The sequence below is a fragment of the Meleagris gallopavo genome, chromosome 4 (genome assembly GCF_905368555.1).
Source record: "Meleagris gallopavo chromosome 4, MGAL_WU_HG_1.1, whole genome shotgun sequence".
In the NCBI taxonomy this organism is placed as follows: domain Eukaryota; kingdom Metazoa; phylum Chordata; class Aves; order Galliformes; family Phasianidae; genus Meleagris; species Meleagris gallopavo.
The window spans coordinates 65506368-65525525 of NC_139407.1; the positions used below are offsets into that span (position 1 = coordinate 65506368).

At 42.2% G+C, this 19158-nt stretch overlaps 1 protein-coding gene and 1 long non-coding RNA gene across 2 annotated transcripts; one reads left to right on the forward strand and one right to left on the reverse strand.

Annotated features, from left to right (window-relative positions):
- Positions 1-131: 131 nt before the first annotated feature.
- Positions 132-16137, forward strand: LOC146544549 (uncharacterized). The gene is made up of 3 exons (XR_014883263.1): positions 132-267; positions 13561-13664; positions 15199-16137. It is a non-coding gene; the product is annotated as an uncharacterized LOC146544549 (long non-coding RNA).
- LOC104910895 (uncharacterized) lies at positions 3062-18278 on the reverse strand. The gene is made up of 7 exons (XM_085223718.1): positions 18114-18278; positions 10934-11049; positions 9637-9747; positions 9376-9547; positions 8671-8865; positions 6348-6462; positions 3062-5419 (listed from the first exon to the last, which is right to left on the reverse strand). Exons 1-7 carry the CDS (start codon positions 18232-18234, stop codon positions 4669-4671), a joined length of 1581 nt encoding a protein of 526 aa, XP_085079844.1. The 5' UTR covers positions 18235-18278; the 3' UTR covers positions 3062-4668.
- Between the last annotated feature and the right edge of the window lie 880 nt (positions 18279-19158).

Genomic DNA, 19158 nt, shown 5'->3' on the forward strand with positions numbered 1-19158 from the left:
ACAAAAAAATATTATTAAAATAGAAAAGAAAAAGACCTCCACAGCACACTGATACGCTGTGGAAAAGCATGGCCACAGCACTGTTGTGGTGTCTGTCCTCACTTCCTTCATGCTTGTTCATAAAGCTGACTGATAACCTTAACTCAGTCAGCTGCTAGAGATAGCACGGAACCCCATTATGCTGAATCATAACGAAAGATGACGCAGATACGAGGCGAGGCCGGGTGAGCCTGCACTGCAGAGGCTGAGGTGGACACCAGCTCTCGGGTATGCGCTCGTCTCTCTCTCTCTTGCTCACTGACGCTTTTTGCTACACCATATGCAGGGTGGGATGATGAAAGGCTGTGTGTGCCCTGGCACCTGGCAAGCTTGCTGCTGTGCGATGCTCAGCCTGGGCTGGGTGGTGCCACACCTTCACCACAGGCACCGTGCTTGGGTCAGCATGCAGTGAGCGTGGCCTGAGGTCTTGCCCTGCCAAGCTGGAAGGCTTGCAGACTTGAAGGGAGCTTACAAGCAGGAGGGGATTGACTTTTTATGTGGTCTGAGAGTGATAGAAAAAGGGGGAATGGCTTTAAAATCCAAGACGAGAGATTTAGGTTAAATGCTAGGAAGAAGTTCATCACTCAGGGGTTGATGGGGCACTGGCACAGGTTGCCCAGAGAAGCTGTGGGTGCCCCATATCATGAACAGTTGAGGTTCCTCTGTTTATTCAGCCAAAAGCAGAGGAAACTGAGGGGAAAGCTCAGGGCAGCTACAGCTCCTCACAGGGAGCAGGTGGGGTTAGGGAAAGGGTCTGAACCAGAGGGATGGAACACGGGGCATGGAACAGGCTGTCCAGGGCAGTGGGCACAGCGCTGAGCTGCTGGAGCTCAAGGACTGTTTGAACACTGCTTTCAGATATGGGTTTGTATTTTGAGCAGTCCTGTGTGGAGTTGGACTCCAGGGCCCTTGTGGGTTCCTTCCCACTGGAGTGTTCTGTGACAATGGGGAGGAGTGAAAAGGATCAAGTGTGAGGGAATTGCTGATGCACATTCAAACACAGTATGCATCAGAGGTAAAAAAGGTGTCTTCATACAGAGCCCTGAAAATTACATCAGGGTCACCACTGCCATGAGCTATTTGGCCCAGGAATTTCAGGGCATAAGCAGACATTGCTGCTGAAGTCAGCCTAGGTGTTGTCTGAGAAAAGCCAGTGTGAGTTGAAGGCATCCTCCAGAGTCTTTTGGTCTTAGACTTGCATTAAGTTGTAGCAACACCTTTAGTGACCTCTAAGAACTGAACCAAAGAGCCAAATCTTTCAAGACGCTGAGAATTCTGACATCTCTGTAGTGGTCCCACTACACTTCATCCAGGTAGCTGACTTGACCAGACAGATAGAAGTGCACTGTGCAACTGTGAAGTGTTACTGTGGCAACTTGGGAAACACAAAGCATGAGACAGATCAGTGCTGGAGGGGAAGCTGAGCAAGGCAGAACGATTCTTTAAGCACAATAGATGGATTTGAAAAAGGCCAAAGGCAGGGTAGGAAGGAACCAAGCATATGTAAATTCACCACAACTTCTCCATCATGTTCTTAAAGCTTGGACTTAAAGAACAAATATTTTGGAAAAAAAAGCTTCACTATAAAGAAAAGGTATCACATAAATCTATTTCTCACAGTATCCTATTGACAGTGTGTGTGGTTCCGACCAAGGAACTAGAATCTATAAAGCAGATGGTTTGAAAACGCACTAAGCTGTGAGGAAGACAACTGTATTTAAACTCTTAAATATCAAAAGAAGTGTAGTGCAACAGCAGCAGCAGTGTCAGAACACTACTTTGATCAGTTTCACTGTTAATTCTAAGAAATCTTACTTCCTTTCAAAGATTTCTTTTAAATCCCCTCTCCCACCCACAGACACTTTTCAGTTTTCCCCTCAGATCTTAGAGGAAAAAAAGCCACTGTGCATCAATCCTTTCACCTTATCCTTGCTGAAATTTTGGTTTTGTTGCAAACATTGATGCCTCAAGTAGAGAAATAGCTGGGATCTGCACCCACAAGCTCAAGGACTGTAAATGGAGAGCCTGTACTTCTGCCTGGTGTTGCTCTGCAGCTAGCATAGAGTAAAATCTGACTACAATGCAAGTGGTACTCAGCACGCTGAGCAAAGCAGACTGCTTCAGGTGTTCAGGACTTGGGAACCCAAAACATCCATCACTAGTGGAAATAGATATTGATGCCTGAGCAGCAGGGTATGCCAACATGCACATAGCAGCAAACCTGGGTAGGCATTTTCCTGCAGCTCTAAGACGACTGTTTTCTTATTTCAGAAAGTTCAGTAGAAGTTTATGCCTAAACCTTTGCTCTGCTAGAAATAACTGTTGAAATAGCACTTCGTTGCTTCCAGCTGGAAATCAAATTCTCTGCAATAAAAGACAGTTTATTTGGAGATGGGGAAATACTCTTGGTTATATTTCTCGTTCCCTACGGAACGATTCACAGCACTGTACCTACTTCTCTCATTTACTCTTTTTGAGGGACCCATTTTTGCAGTACCCACATTTTTCACCAGTTTAAGTGCACAGTCAGACCTGCTGTAGCCCGCATGGATTACAGAGAGCCCATGGCTCTCATCTCTGCTCAAACAATTCAGCAGGTTAGGTACAGTAAGGGTGTGTCTCAGAGGCCAAGGGTAGGGTTAACTTGCCAGGTGCCCCCCTGAAACCACAGCCCCACTTGGGGCATGCAAAATGAATTCAGCAGTCCTTCCTATTACCTTAAGGCTTCAAATGAGAAGTGAAAGTGACTTCTGGCATGCTTTACAAGATGTCTTATTGAGTTCTGGTATTCTTTAAACACATTAGGATCTCAAAAGAAATGTTTTCCCATACTGCTGCAGACATAAAAGGGAAAACAAACTATTAAAAAGTGAGATATTTCAGAAGAACACGTTGGGCTTTCAGGGAGAAACACCTGTACATGCTCTCAAAACTCCAAGGGGTCACCAGATAGATCTGCCGCTGTATCTGTCTGCGTGTGACAAAGATCCATGACTCAGTTTGTTTCTCAAATCAGAACAGATAAATTTAATAAGAGATGAACAGAATCAGCTTCCAATGCAGATTCCTCTGCTGCTAAGAAGAGGAAAAAGAAAAGACATTTACAGTAAAGGGCAAATAAAGCCATCAACATATATGCCTAGAATTTTTAAATGTCTAGGCTTGAAAATAATTATCATCAACTAACGTTAAAGGCTAAGAACAAGACAGTGAGGAAACACATAACCAGATGACTTCAGAAAAATGAACATTACTTATCTAAATTCGGGCTGTATTTTTGTATGCTTCTGCTAGATGAGAATCTGCTACGTCCTGTTTGCAGCATTTACATAACAGATTAATCATGTTTCACCAAAATACAGCAAGAGTACTTCTTTCAGGATCTTATTATTATCTTTGATGCCAAGAAAGTTGTAGAGTTACGTTTAGAGTAGCATGTGCATGTGTCCTACGTAGCTTGTACTTTTTTCCAGGTAGGGCAGCGTGGAGTTCAAATACAGATTTGGAAGCGATCACCGATAGAAATCAACTCCCAAATGATGCTTTTGCTATATTATCAGAGCTGCTAATCTCCTCCTGACTTCCAACACCGCACGTCTTATCTGAAAATCTGAAAAGTAAACTGACACTTATTCCCCTTCAACAGAGCTTTTTCTTTTGTATATGCAGAATATACCACATCATGGCCTTACTTGACCACTCAGATTTATAACTTCATAACCAGAAACCTAAATCCAAGATTGCAACCAACCATAAAACAAATTTATAAGAAATAACACACCAAAAGCCCACACTATATTCTTCTCAAGGCTTTTGAAACAACTTTTTAATGCAAGACTAAAACAAACCAGACAATTCAAGGCTTGAGGGCCTTGGTCTTTACCCCATCCCACACTACAACAAGCCACAACAAAAAGTTTCAGTTGGGCAGAGCTGCTGAAAGCAGCAGCTCAGCACAGGTGCCTCTACAAACAGACTACCCAGTGGTGCAACCTGACAACATAATGGCTTTCAGACCCACATCAAGGCTACGGAAAAGCTTTTCTGCAACCTGAAGGCACTGAGTGTTACTAAATGGTGTCTTGTGACATTGCTTTTAAATACATGAACTGATGTCCTACATATGTTCTACACGCCACAACAATGCAAACCTGTATTATGAAGGAAGGTCTGGTGACACTATTTCAAATGCAAAGCGTTGCTGGTTCTTCAGAGCACTGAGTCACAAATCTAGCTTCATTCTGGGATCAAAAGCCTTCCTCACTCTCCTTTAAAAGCACTCAGTGGAAAGGTTACAGATATGGCTTTGCTGGGAACAATGCAGTGCCCTTACATATCTTAAGCTGCTGACCCTTGGTTTGAGGTATTTTCAAGAAGAGCCTTCATACTTTCAATTTTGCATCACTACAATGACTGTTGTACGGGTAACATAATTAAAAACTGATGCATGCCTATTACCAACCATTTTCAGAAGACAGACTTTTTCTCACTTCCAAGAAAACCCCAACTTTGCTTAAAAAACAACAACAACCACAAATAAACCAACAAAAACCACAACAGCCATGGTATGATACAAAATAGTAAAGGTAATCTACAAATTGAGCAGGCTCATGAAGCTAATCAAAACCCTCACCAGAACATAAAGTCAGAGTCCTCCCAAAATGCCTCTGTTTTGATCTCTATCTGGGACATCTGTTGATTCTTTATGCGCTTTTTCCTCTGTTTCTTAGCAGTTTTTTTTTTAAGCCTTTCATCTTTATTAGGTCTTGATTTCTTCTCATTTACTAAGTCTACATCAAGTTTAATTCGCTTTTGTTTCTTTCTTTCTTTCTCCAAATCTGCACCTTCACTATCTTCCTTTCTTTTCAGTATTGAGTCTTCTTTCTTACACTTCAACTCTTCACTGATGTATTTTTTTCCCTCAGTATATTCTACCTGAAGGTTCTGTTCTTTACCGTAGGAGATGCTAAACGTTTCAGCGAGCACAAGTTTGCAATACTCTTTAGATTCTACAGCTGACAGACCAAGGCCATCTGTGATGGCAGCCGCCTCAAATGCTTGCCCTTCTATACAGTGTGCTGTGTTATACTGACAGTTTGGTGTATTTTCTTGTGCATGCTCACAAGCTGATGAGCAACTCGGTGATCTCTTTTTCCCAGTATTTGTAGGTGTTTGGGTTTCTGAGAAAAGGCTGGAATGCTGGTCTTGTTCACAGATAAAGGCTGAAGGCTTAGCCTCATCAAGGTTTCCATCTTGAAACACTTCTGCTATTCTCAAATCCATTCTTTCCTCAAGACATGTAGCTTCCTGAACTTGAAAGGAGTAGTAAGTTTTCTTTGATCTCTTTGTGAGACTGCGAATCTTTGTCGCTCTGCATAAACTGGATAGAAAAATCAGTTATTAATATTGATCAACTTGCTTAGGATCTGTTGAGTTAGTCACGAAGGCAGAGAGACATGCATAATAAAACTAATTCCAGAGCTACAAGAAAGGACCTATTCCAAGTGTGCTGTTCTGTGTATCTACATGAAACCTCTAACACAAGATTCTGTCTGCAAAAATCAGCTGAAGTTACAGGGAATACATTCAATCACACTACTGCTGTTATACTATATTGCACCTTCACATAAAATATGTCTTCCCAGACACATCTAATATGAATGAAATTTTGATATTTGGCCCTAACTGAAGAGCAATCTCAAAAAGGTAGTGATAAAATGTGTGCAATTGCCATCCCGCAGTTAAGAAAAGCTACAATCTCTTCTTTAGGCTAAAGGGAAAGGAAGAGCTATCACTTATCCCAAACAACATCTTACAGCAAACATAAAATGCATGATGAACCCTTAAGGTGACAGAGTCTATGGAGACCTGCACTTTCCAGTGCAGAGCCTTATTTGCTGTCAATAGGAATCTTAGAGTTCAGACCATTTCCCAAAAGACTGACTAAGCACAGAAGACACTGTGCCAAAATAGGTGCTACTGTTTCCAAAGAAGCAAATATTTGGGGATAGCAAAGTATGTGAAAAACCCACAACCTCCAAAACCTTTCCTGTGAGCTGCCATTGAAGATGCAAGTGTGGCAACTCCAAGACAGAACATCAGACATAAGCAGGAAATTTAAATGGACAGTCACTCTTAAAGACAGTAAAACTAAACAGAATCAAATGAAAAAAAACCAACAAAATAATGATAAAAAACAGTAACATGAAGGTCTCTGACAGCACACAACAAGGCAAATGAAGAAGCAAAGTCTTTCATAGTAACTTGAAAGTATATGCTACAGGGTAACAAAAGACTTCCTGACTTACCTGGTCTTGTGCTTTTTTCCTTGCATGTGGGACTGGTACTCAAGTATAGTTGTAAGTACAACATTGCAAACAGGGCATATGTAATGGCCAAGCCCAATCACAGAAAAGAAGGAACCTGTAGGTTAGAAAGACTACAAATGAAGGCAAAATCCAAAGCATATCACAATAACATGTAATATAATGTTCCCCAAACCAGCACCAGAAGAGATACAAAGACTCTGCTGCAAGGTAACTCAGTTTTACATCCCAACAGTATTTATAAATGGAGCTGTACTGCTGCAGTGCAACCATTCTTTAGATGCAGAGGAAGTGGTCAACACTATGTTATGAATACACCATACAAGGCTTTGACAAATCTAAGTTAAGGTCAGATGAGGAAAATCTTATGCTTTCCAGATTTTCATGTTCTCCTCTCCTACAAGCTGCAAAGCTATGTCACTACAGATTTAAATGTATTAAACAAACAAAACAGCAAATAATGTTTTTCCCCAACACAAACCCAAGAGCTTTACACATTAGCAAAATGCAGCACAGATTCCAATGGACTGTTGCATTGAACAAAATAGATATTTATTTTTTTTTTGTCTGGTGGACAAAAAGCTGGACAGGAACCAGCAGTGTGCACTTGCAGCCTGGATGTCCAACAGAACCCTGGGCTACATCAAAAAAGGGATGGCCATTTTAAGGCACCATCTGGAGCTCTGAGTCCAGGCTTAATGGCCCCAGCACAGGAAGGATGTAGAGCTGTTGGAATGTAGCTGATGGAAGGCTTAGAAGTCACGGAGTCATAGAATTGCTCAGGTTGGAAAGGACTTTCAAGATCATCAAGTCCAACCACAACTTAACCATATTACCCTAACTCTAACCTAACTCATATTACCCACTGCATTATATGTGTCACAGAAGAGAATTTTATCCTTCTTGTTGAGATGCATGGAATCCAGGGGCGATTTTTGAAGGACTCTCAAACAGAATTATTTGCCATTTTGTAAGCTATTGAATTATCTCATTTGTTATATCCTTTAATGTCATCATGGTAGATTGATAGAAATAGATTAACATGCCTCTAAGTTATCTTAAAAAAAGAAAAGGCTGTAGGTCCTACTTTCCATTTAAATCTGTTGTTTAATAGCATTCAAGAAGAGTCCTTAATATTAAAGCTTAAAAAAAAAAAAAAAAAAAAAAAAAGTTGATTGTTACCAAGGATATAGATATATTTTTATTTTGCTGCCTGGTTAGTCAATAATACTGCTAAACATAAAATTAAAATGAAAATCTAGTTTCCTGACCTCATGATTGTCACTGGTAGGTCACAGAAAGAACTCAAAAGGAATTGGTATAGAAAAGGTGTAAAAGATCTTCCTTAATCCTCAGAAACATTCTCTGAAAGAATGGTTTTTGAGAAGTTGCTTTTTCTGCTTTCAAAACTGTGCTTCAGCACATAGGCAGAAATGATTATTTCAGTCACAATTACAAAGAACTGAAACTAAACGATTAATTTGGTTCAGTTCTTTATTCAAGTGTCACATTCACTGTCTTCTGTTATACAACTTTATACCAAATGTATTGTATTATCTTCAGTCTGTTACATGATATCTTTTCTATTTTTCATCTTTTGTTTAATTTTTCTCTCTCTCAGAGGTAATAATGTTGGCACAATAGTGTGTGTAATAGCTCTATTTATCATGCAATCTGTTAGTGCATACATTGTAAACTAGAAGTCAGTAATGGAGCCTTTGAAGGCTTGAGAATAACGACCATTTAGGAAACAAGTTTCCTTGTGGGGCAAGACTGAAATAATTTCAGCTATCAGTTTGGTGAACAAAAGATTAAGGGAAAGCATGAATGCAACAAAAAGGAAACAAATTATTCAATTTTTATGTCTGCTTCTTGTTCTGCACAGAGTGAAGAGAGACACTGCAGTCAGAGGGTGTTGATTTCAGTGTCAGTAAAGGGTTTTAAGATTAAGAAGGTAAAGCTCAAGAATTCTTGGGAAATGTTTCCTGTGGAGGTTGTTGTGGAGTTTTAAGCACAGAAAGTCTTAAGATTGATTTGATCCTGGCCTTGGAGTTAAGAAACTGAGCTATTTTTTATAATCTCTTTGATTTGACTCCAGAGATAACTGGATTAGTGTCTCAAAGTCAATAGGAAATATCTTCCCATCTAAAATTGCCAGAGACAAAGAATATCAGGATGGCAAACTAAACAGAAAGGAGGAAGTGAACTTGTTCTGTAGCAAAGGAGAAGGCTAACATTTCCTTGCAAATATCAGAGCTGCCCCTTGAACACTCAAACTGCCCTCACTTTTTCACGTTCTGCTTACCAGCTGTTCTGGATTCTCTAGGGACAGGTTTGATTCCCAGCTCCTCCATTATCTTCTTCCGTGCTGCATTTTTTCCATGTTTTTTACCAACATAATGTTCCTGGGCTGAAAATGGACTATTGAGAGGAACACAGCAGAGCCAGCAGTAGTTCAGATCCAAGCTTGCTTTTGGAGATGATGAAGGCATCTCAGTTTCTGAAGGAGAAAACTCAGTATTAGATACCTATATAAATATCTATGTGTTTGACTGCTGGTCATTCTAAGATCCAAGAAGAAAGCTTTACCCTACAGAAGGTGATTCAGAACACATTTGCTATGCTCAGTCCTGAAAGCAACTTGCACAGCACTCACACCACTTCATTGTTGCTTGTGGACTAATTATTTTTTTTTTAATTAAATATGCTAATTTATCAAACTGAGTTTGGACCGCAGTTAATATTCAGAGCAACAGTAAACATGTTCATTAGTAAGCAGAAATATTTGCCTTTAGTTAGAAAGATAAGAAATTTGAAGGCAGGCGTCCCTAGCTTCAAAGTTGTACAGGGTAGTCACTACATTTTTGTCACCTAAGGAGTTACCATGTGACAGCTCTGTGACTTAGGCAGAACAGAGAGGCATACAGACATGCAGGTGTAGGACAACACCTCTTTATATCTGTTGCAGAGAGTGACAGGAAAATACATGCAGTGAAAATTTAGTTCGTACCAGAAACAGGTTGCATGCTCTGTGCTTCCATCAGGCCGCTCCTTTCTGCTAACTGCCTCAGCTTTTTAGCATGGATCTTCCCCCGGAGGTGAGACAATGCAACACCTGGGGAAACTAAAATTATGTTGCAGATACTACAGTACTTATTCTCTACTATTCTCGTTCCATCCATCTGAAATTAAGCAAAGGCAAGCCCAGTTACACTAGCATTCACTGAAGGACAAGAAAGCACTTCAGATAGCCATGAAGAAGAATAGTCACCTGAAAACTGGTACAATCCATTATTTCTTTCTTTTTGTCATGCCTCATTCTCTCATCCTTCCTACCATGACTTTGGACATAAAGATAAACATTCTGAGCATGCTTTCTGCTCTGAAAAGAAACTAGAATTATTCCTGCTCTATTAATAAGAGGCCAAGAAGTGGTATATCCAGCAACAGGAACTTCATTCATCCAAAACAGGTCTCAGGATTCGATAGCCTAAGTATCTAAAATTGGGTGTTATGCATAACTCCTTCATCTGTGATTACTTTTTAATTCTTAGATGCTCTCTCAACACATAACCTTCCATCTCTTGCACTTTTATAGTGTACTTACCCACATGTCACACTATACACAGGCAACCCACAAAGCCAAACAAGTGACTTGTCTTCTCTAATCTAATCTGATGATTTCCAAGAGTCTGTTAAGGATTATGAGAAGCAGCATTAGGAAATCTTGACAATATTACCAAGAGAGAGAGGTGCTACCATGCTTGACTAGACAACATCAGCAAACCTGGAAAAAAAGAGTCTTATTTTCATATCAATTCATTCTGAAGTTCTGATTTCACCATTACAATTGCTTCTGTTATGCTCAACTGGACTTGGATCCTGGAAACAGAAATTCCAACTGAGGGTCTGAACTCTGTACTTCTGACAGTACAAGTGTTGCTTAACATAAATCAAAGTAAGGAAGTATTATACCTTACAAGACCTGAATATCAATTGATGAGAATTGCAAAAAAGACTCCTGAGAGCAACTGACATTTTAACTTCAGCAAGAAAATGAAATGTCCGTACCTGCAAATTTTCAGGATTAAGTTTCAAAATAAAGCTCACTTTCCTATGTCTATAGCATTATCCCAAGGCATACACTTGTTCCAAGAAATGCCTGCAGCATGACTCATACAACTTGCCTCATGAAGACACTGCCGACATAGCAGCATGTGTGTATTGCTGGGTAAGGCATCAGGAGGCACGACCCCTACTCTCTATAGTTAGCACTGCCCCATGCCACACTTATGTCCTGGGTCACATGGTGCAAATCTGCTTCCATCCCATATACAGCATGGCCTGAACCTACCCAGTTCCTTCTATGACCATCCTGCAGTATGCAGGTGGTTGCTCTTCACTGCCACGGAACCCACATCATTCACAACCCTCGAGTCTGGCTAATGTCTAAGCCCAGCATAAGCTTCAAGAAAGGCTTTAGAGCAGTCTTTTCTAACACCATTCAGAAACCTCAAACAAACCAAAGCCCCAGTACTTGCTAGGAGAAATCCTCTCTTCCAGGCTACCTCATAGTGTGACATCCTTTGGGATTCAAATGGCAGCACCGCCCAGCAAACCCTACAGAAAGTGTCTGTGAACAGGTGGTGCCTTGTTGCCTCATCTAATATTTCATCTGAACATCCTGGAAAAAAAAACAAAACAACAAAAACCAGTTAGGAGACAGGACAAGATACACATGCACGACTTTGCTTACAAAATATTGACCGCCTGAATATTCATACACAGCAGATGAGGGAACCAATGTTCATCCACTAAATCACACCATGCCTTGTTGTAGCTTCAGAGCAAGGCTGTAAAGCCATCTCCACCTTCCTACATACAGAGGTATTGCTCTCGTGGACTGAGAGAATATTACTGTACATGTACTTGGACTTCAGGTACCTTGAAATCAAGGAAGATGAAGCTTCTTCATTAGGTTTTCTGGTCATACTCTCAGATACACTAAACTAATGGCCTAAAATACAGGAAGTATTTTAGTTAGACTAGGTTACACACTCAAATATGGGAATACATTTTAAAGAAGAGACGTAAAGAAAGTCAGGGAGCAGCTCAGTGCATGAGATAAGGCGAAGAGGTCTCAGAAGCTTGCAAAGATTGCACCCATTTCCCATATACTGATTTATTTCTTTTAGTTATATGGAGAAAAACTGCTCCAGTGAGTATTGAAATGGGTATCGAAATGCCTCTGTCTGGGCATGGTTTACCATTGCTCCTTGATATATGAATGCGTTTCCTAATAAAAACTTTATTTTCAGGAGTTACAATGGCCAGGTAACTACTCCTTGAAAGTTGTTTTCTGTAGTGAATCATCCAGCCATATTCAATATTCCACAGTTACTGATTTATACAGGTTACCCCTTCAAGCACAGCAGTGAAAGATGGACACAATAACAGGATTTGGTCCACAAAAGAAAACCTAATTACTTGGTTCCTGGCATTAGTTGAAAACTTATCTTGCCCCTGAAATGCATGAATTACCATAAAACTCGTGATCTCATAACTTCAGACACAAACCATATGAAAAAATCAGTACATATAAACGTATTCTTATTATTCTCTGTAGTCTCAGCTGATTTTCTGGCAAACATTTGTCCTGCACTTTGCATTCCTCTTCTGTCTTACAACAAACTGCATAGGATCAGAGAATCCTTAGAGTTGGAAAGAACATTTAAAGGCCACCCAGTCCAGCTCCCCTGCAATGAACAGGGACACCACAGCTAAAGCATGTTGCTCAGGGTCTGATCCAGCCTTGCCTTGGAAGTCTCCAGGCATCCAGCACATCTCTGGGCAACCTGTGCCAGTGCATTATCTTTATCTACCTTATATCTAACATAAATCGACCCTCTTTGAGCTTGAGACCATTTCCCCTTGTTGTATCACAACAGACCCTGCTAAGAGTCTGTCCTTTTCTGTAGCTCCCTTTAGATACTGACATGCCATTATCAGGTCATCTCAGAGCCTCACCAGCACAGAGCAGAGGGGCAGGATCACCTCCCTCACCCTGCTGGCCACACTTCTTTTGATGCAACCTAGGATACAGTTGGTTTTCTGGGCTGCGAGGGCACAGTGCCGGTTCGTATCCAACTTGCCATCCACCAGTAACCCCAGGTCTTTTTTGGCATGGCTGCACTCAATCCTTTCATCCCCCAGGTTAGGGGATGAATTTGCATTCAGGAATAAACCAGTGCAACTCCCACTTAAATCCTAACCAGGCTCCAAGTTGTAGATGATCTTCAGTGTGACCCGGGTAACTGCAGTCCCCTTCCCACACACATCAACAGTCCCCTTCACTAAATCACGCTGCTCACTTCCAATGAAGGGTTAAGAACAAGTTCGTCCCTTCTCCTTTTCACTGTGCTTCCAGACCATTTGTGACACACACAAAAATGACAGAGCATGGGGAGATTTATGCTACCACTGTCTGCTCACAGCTACTTCTATGAATAGTAAGTTGAACTTAAGGTCTTCAGCTTTCAGATGCACAAGACATTTTTCCTGGCAACTGAGAGAAACTTAAAAACCAGCTTACCTTGCAGTTCACAACCACACCATCAGAAACCTGTCAGAGATTCAAGCAGAGGCCTTGCAGGACTGCTATTTTGACCCTGTCATTTCTAAGCTTCAGAAATTTTTAAATAAAGCTACAGCTATCATCAATTCAGAACTATTCAGGTCAGCTTTGTATCATTAAAAAGTTGGTTCACTGCAAAACAGACCAGCTACTGCTTGTCACAGAGGGACTGCTCCTTAATAAAAAGATAGAAATAAGAACGTTTAAAAAAGAAGAGTCAAGATTTTATATGTATATATATATATATTTGTATTTTTTTTTAACCATCATGCTACATGATAAAGTCAACTGGTAGGTTGGTAGACGTCTTCCAGGGCAGCACAAAGAAATGTAAGAATTTTCTCTGGCTTCTAGGTTCATAATTCCCACTGACCAGACTGGTACCTTTGTAGGAAGTGGCCATGTTCTCAGTGACACCTCACTCACAGCGAGGGCTGGCCCTGGGTGACAGAGATCAGGTAGATAAACTTCTTACCAGGCCTCTCAAATCTTTAATATTATTAATAGCTGCATCACCACACCAGGAATCTCAGCCTGTTTCAGCTCCAGGTTCTTTTCCAGGCAGCCAGAAGGTTCCTTAACGTATGCAGAACCTCTACAAATATCAAAACAACCATCTCCTTCCCTGGGCTCCTGAGTGAGGTGCCAAATGTTCCTGATCCCAGGTAAGCCTCTGTCTGTTATTAATTTTTCTTTCCCAATTCTTGAGGACACAGAAGACTGAGAGCAGAATAATGTAGTAAGGAAAGAGTACAGGCTAGAAAAATCCCTAAAGGCAAAGACATGAAATTTCAAATTCAAAGTATTAAACCCAGAAGATGACATAACCAAGTTCTGCCCTCAAGTGCCAGCAGCAAACATAGCATTTCAATGAGAAATAGATGGAGTCAAGTTCAACAATTACAACTCATCAACAGATGACTTCTGACCCACGTTATTCTCTCCAAGGCATAGCCTCAAGCAGTGGGGTCACTGCATCTTACCAAGCTGTCAGTCTCAGGCCAGCACCTGACAGCCCATGCTGAAGCCTGTCCCAGTCACAAAGTAAAGTAATTTAATTCAAATCATGTGCACCGCACTACCTCGCCTTAGTCTACAAGCAGGAAGGGCAGGAGCCTGCACACAGTGCATCTCCTCATCTCAGCTGTCCAGCAGTAATTTTATTTGGCTGCAAACTCTACTGCTTGTCATTAGGTGACTGTACTCCTCCTAAATAACAGCATGAAAGATGAACAAAAGCTTGAATACTTAGAGTAGCCGCTGAACAAAACTGGAGGCAGACAGCACTGCTGAAATCCAGTTCCTTTTGGTCACGATAGAGCATGCAGATGTGGTTGCTATGCAATGGAAGTCAGAAAGCAACCTTGGAAGTAAATGGGAATGGATATCCGCAGACATCCAACTCAGGGAGAGCAGACAAATGTAACAGGCTCTAAAACCCTCATCAAACCCACTGAAGTGTGGAATTACAGAACTGAATTCCTGGATGAACCAGATGGATTTTCATTTCTGCAGCTGAGTGAAAGACATTCATCTAATGAAACAATATAGTAGTACTACATTTTTATTTTCTCAAGTGAGTTTAGTCAGTGTTGTATTTGTATTTTTATTATTCCCCTGTCAAAGCTCAGGGGACTGCAAAACAAACAAATACCAAATTGGACTCTGTTCTTTGAAAACAAATGCTGAAAAACTGAACTGCCACTTCTAAAACTAGCTTCACCATCCAAAGCATACAGTTATGATTTTTTCCCCCATGGAATAGCATAGAAAGATAACATAAAAACATTTATAGGCATCTTCATATGCCACATTCTACCACAAAGCTGACAAGGACACATGCCTCACCCTGCACACAAGCACAGGCCTATGGAGGATACAACTACACCATCCCAATAAGGGTTAAATATAGCATTGCCCACACATTGCAAAACTAAACTCAAAACAGTGCTAACCACTTTTTAGCACTGGAGAGACCCATGACCTGCCTGACACACAACAAGAGGAGCTTACAATTGATGGAAAGCACAATGCTCACCTTTTTGCCCAGGGTGAAACATGAACAAAGACACTTCACTGGCTGCCTTAGACAGTGCTGTGGATGAAACAGAAACTGTTTGAAAGTATTAAGATAGAAATACAGTAAATCAATCACCCGGTTCCTTGCTTCTCTTCCTTTTTCTCCCTGTTGGCCCACAGCCTCCTGTTCCCACTGCCCTCCCTCTCTGACCACCTCAAGGACTTCTGCTCCCTACATCTCAAAACACCCAGCAGAACCAGATCAGCACAGCTGAAGCAGACTGAAATCAGCCATTCTGCTTTTTGAACAGAGTTTGCAACTTATTGCAGTAAAAGTAAGTTGATATTTCAAAACAAACAAAAACAAAAGCTTAAAATTTCAGAAAACATACTGATGTTACTATTACTTTTAAAAATTTCCATGGGCATATTTAAATCCAGCTGCACCTATTCAAAGGCAATCAAGATGTTAACTGGGCACGACAGAAAGGTGACTGAAGTCTATGGGGGCAGGATGGTTCCTCTTAAAGTAACATTAGCATTAGACTAACTACTGCAGGAGAAGCTGTTAGTTTCCTTGCCAGGTATTAACTTATTTCCACAAGACAGCAGACTCATTTCCCTATTTGCATCCTGCATTTTGGTCACAACAACCCCAGGCAACCCTACAGGCTTGGGGAAGAGTGGCTGGAAAGCTGCCTGACGGAAAGGGACGTTGGTGTACTGATGGACAGTCAGCTGAATACGAGCCAGTAGTGTGCCCAGCTGGCCAAGAAGGCCAATGGCATCCTGGCTTGTATCAGGAATGGAGCGGTGAGCAGGACTAGGGAAGTCATCTTGCCCTGTACTCGGCATTGGCGAGGCCACAGCTCAAGTACTGTGTTCAGTTTTGGGCACCTCAGTACAGAAAGGACATGGAGGTGCTGGAGCAGGTCCAAAGAAGGTCAACAAGGCTTGTGAACGGCTTGGAGAATACGGCCTATGATGAGAGACTGAAGGAACTGGGGCTATTTAATATAGGGAAGAGGAGGCTGCGGGGAGATCTTATTGATCTCTTCCAATATCTGAAAGGCGCTTACAGTGAGAGAGGGGTTGGTCTCTTCTCACTGGTGACAGGACGAGGGGAAATGGCCTCAAATTGGGCCAGGGGATGTTTACATTGGATATCAGGAAAAACTTCCTTACAGAAAGGGTTGTTAAGCACTGGAATAGGCTCCCCAGGGAGGTGGTTGAGTCACCATCCCTGGATGTGTTTAAAAACCATTTGGATGTGGTGCTCAGGGACATGATTTAGCGGAGAGTTATTAGAGTTAGGGTAGTGTGGTTAGGTTGTGTTTGGACCCGATGATCCTTAAGGTCTTTTCCAACCTGAGTGATTCTATGATTCCATGATTCTATGAAGTGACAACCATATAATCATAGAATCATATCACAGAATCATAAAACATCCTGGATTGAAAAGGACCACAATGACCATCTAGTTTCAACTCCCTGCTATGTGCAGGATCACCAACCACTAGACCAGGTTGCCCAGAGCCACATCTTGCCTGGCCATTAATGAAATATGTATGTATATAACCAGGGATCCTTGCTATGTCTGGCTCAAAATATTCTGAAGTTCAGAAGCATGACAACTCAGTTCAAAAAGCGTGAGCGAAAAAATGAATTTAAACCTAACCATAACATGAGCATGTTCATAACTTGTCCCTTTGAGTATACATACTTGTGCAGCTTTTTTCCCCCCAAAAGCCGTCTGCTTAAAATAGCTGTCAGTTTTTAAGCTAAGAGTGATTAATTCTTGAGTTATTTCTGTTCAACAGAGTACTACTAAATTTAACTGACAGTGGGGAAATCTGTTGTTAATGGATGTTTCAAATATTTCATAAAAGGCCATGTTTATGCATTGTTATGTGAGGCTGGCTTGGTGTTTTTCAGTATCTAAAGGGTGGGGGGACTATAAGAAAGAAGGAGACAGACTCTTTAGCAGGGTCTGTTGTGACAGGACAAGGGGAAATTGTTTCAAACTAAAAGAGAAGAGATTGGATGAGAGATTCTTCATCGGATATGAAGAAGAAGATTTTTACTGTAAAGGTGGTGAAGCATTGGCACAGGTTGCCGAGAGAGGTGGTGAATTCCCCATCCCTGGAGACACTCAAGGTCAGGCTGAATGGGGATCTGAGCACTGTGATCTAGCTGTAGGTGTCTCTGTTCATTGCAGGGGAGCTGGATTTGATGCCTTTAAGAGTCCTTCCCAACTCAAACGATTCTATGAACTGAACAGTCAGTGCTTAAAAGCATGAACCAACGCCTTTCAAAACACAAATACTGTATACCCATTATGAATGATTTGACAATCCTGGAAGCTCAGCACTTTTTTCACCCCACTTGCTAGATCTTTAGCAGGATGACATCCCACAGATTTTCTGGGAAGGAGAGGACATGGAACTGAGACGTGACAGAAACTTTCCAACTACAAGATTGATTTTCAGAGCTCTGTGTCACAGATCCGATGTACAAAAGTACCCTGTTGGGCAGCTTACTCCCAGAAGTATGACGTTATGAAGCTAGAAGAAACTTTCTGAAGAACTGAAGGCGAACTTTTAAGAGCTCAGAACGACTTTAAACTTGTCAGACATCTTACCTGCTCTTACACACCTGGGACACAGACAAATCTCCCACTGCACTTTGCTCATTAATTTCTGCTTGGGGTTGAAATTTTCATTACTTTTAGCTACGGGCATCACACAAAACCATTTCACAGAGGGAACAGCACCAGTGCATTCCTGTCACTTCCACCATCACGATGTGTATTGCAGGGAGGACAGGAAACAGCCGCTTCTCCTCCAGGAGGAGCTTTAGAGAGCGGTATTTTACACATCTAGCTTACAAAGGGCAGAGATTTGAGGCTGGAAATGAAATACACAAGGGGGTAACACACTGATGGGCACCCCAACATGTCAGGCAGCCTCCACACGGAGGTCCTGTGGGTGACAGCTGGCTCAGAGCCTCGCCTTTTCCACACGGAGCTTTGCACCCTCACTTACAGACCCTGGGACGGCAGTTGCGCTCACACGGACCCCGCCGCCGCCGCTCACCTCGCCCTTGGGGCTGCCGCCTTCGGAGCCTCTTTGCGGGCCAGGGCCGGCTATAATTGAGCTCTGAGGGCCAGTACATCTCAGCGGCCCCCTCCCACGGCCCAGCCCAGCGCCGCTTCATCCTGAAGGCTGGAAGGGCCGGTTAAACCCCCCGCAGGGCCCGGACCGCCCTCCGCCTCCCCTCAGGGCGCGTAGCCCGCCCCGCGCCCCGCCCAGAGCGCCCGCATCGCCGCCCAACGCTCCGTGCATGGTCCATCGCCCTCAGTCTCACTGCTCAGCCTTCCTCAGCCCTCCGAAATGTGCTCTCCAGCAGGCTTTGAAACGTCCTGGTTCCACGGGGCTGAAAGGAGAGCCGCCACCCAGCCTCTCGGGAGAGGTCCAGCCTTCCCGCGATTTTTTTTTTTTTCCACAGTTTTTACCGCAGTAATTTAAGTTTTACCACCGTATCTGGTGGGTAAACCAGATGGGTGTGGGTATGACATCTTGGGTCCAAAACGTTGGCTCTGTGGCACTGAGGATCTGGATGTGACACCAAAAGACTGCTGCAATTAGAAGTCAAACTGCTTTCAGTGGCTGATTGCTTCTGCTGATTTTTTATGCACTGCACAGAATAAATATGAGGAGGTTCATGCAGTCAGCTCTGTCAGCCTCAGTGGGAGCTGGAGACGTGTGGTTCTAAGGAAATGTTGCTAATAATCACATGAGTGATTCTGAATCTATAGAGTTGTGGATTGATACTGTTTGTGCTTGGCACGCTCAGGCAGACTGTAACACAGGATAATGGAACTGAAGTGCAGTACCTCATTTGCAGGAAAGGAAATTTGCCAGAGGCTTTTCAGAGATGCGAAGCAGTTCTGAGACTGTCTTGAAGTGGACAATAATAGTTCCCATGGCCTTGGCCAGACAAAACATTTCTTTTACAGCCAAGCGATGCACAGGAGTTATCCTCCTTACCTCTCTGTGCCTTACTTTCCCTTAAATCCATTCTGTTTTTCTGTACAGCAAGGAGGTGTTAGAAGAGCAAATAATGACATTTGTGTGGTGC

Bases quoted from the DNA above. Each gene is read 5' to 3' on its own strand.
- LOC104910895 (XM_085223718.1), bottom strand. From the start codon at position 18,234: ATGAAGCGGCGCTGGGCTGGGCCGTGGGAGGGGGCCGCTGAGATGTAC. The intron at 8,866-9,375 runs GTACGAACTAAA...TTTCTCCTTCAG, and splicing joins GAGCATGCAACCTGTTTCTG to AAACTGAGATGCCTTCATCA. The intron at 6,463-8,670 runs GTAAGCAGAACG...TCTAACCTACAG, and splicing joins TAGAGAATCCAGAACAGCTG to GTTCCTTCTTTTCTGTGATT.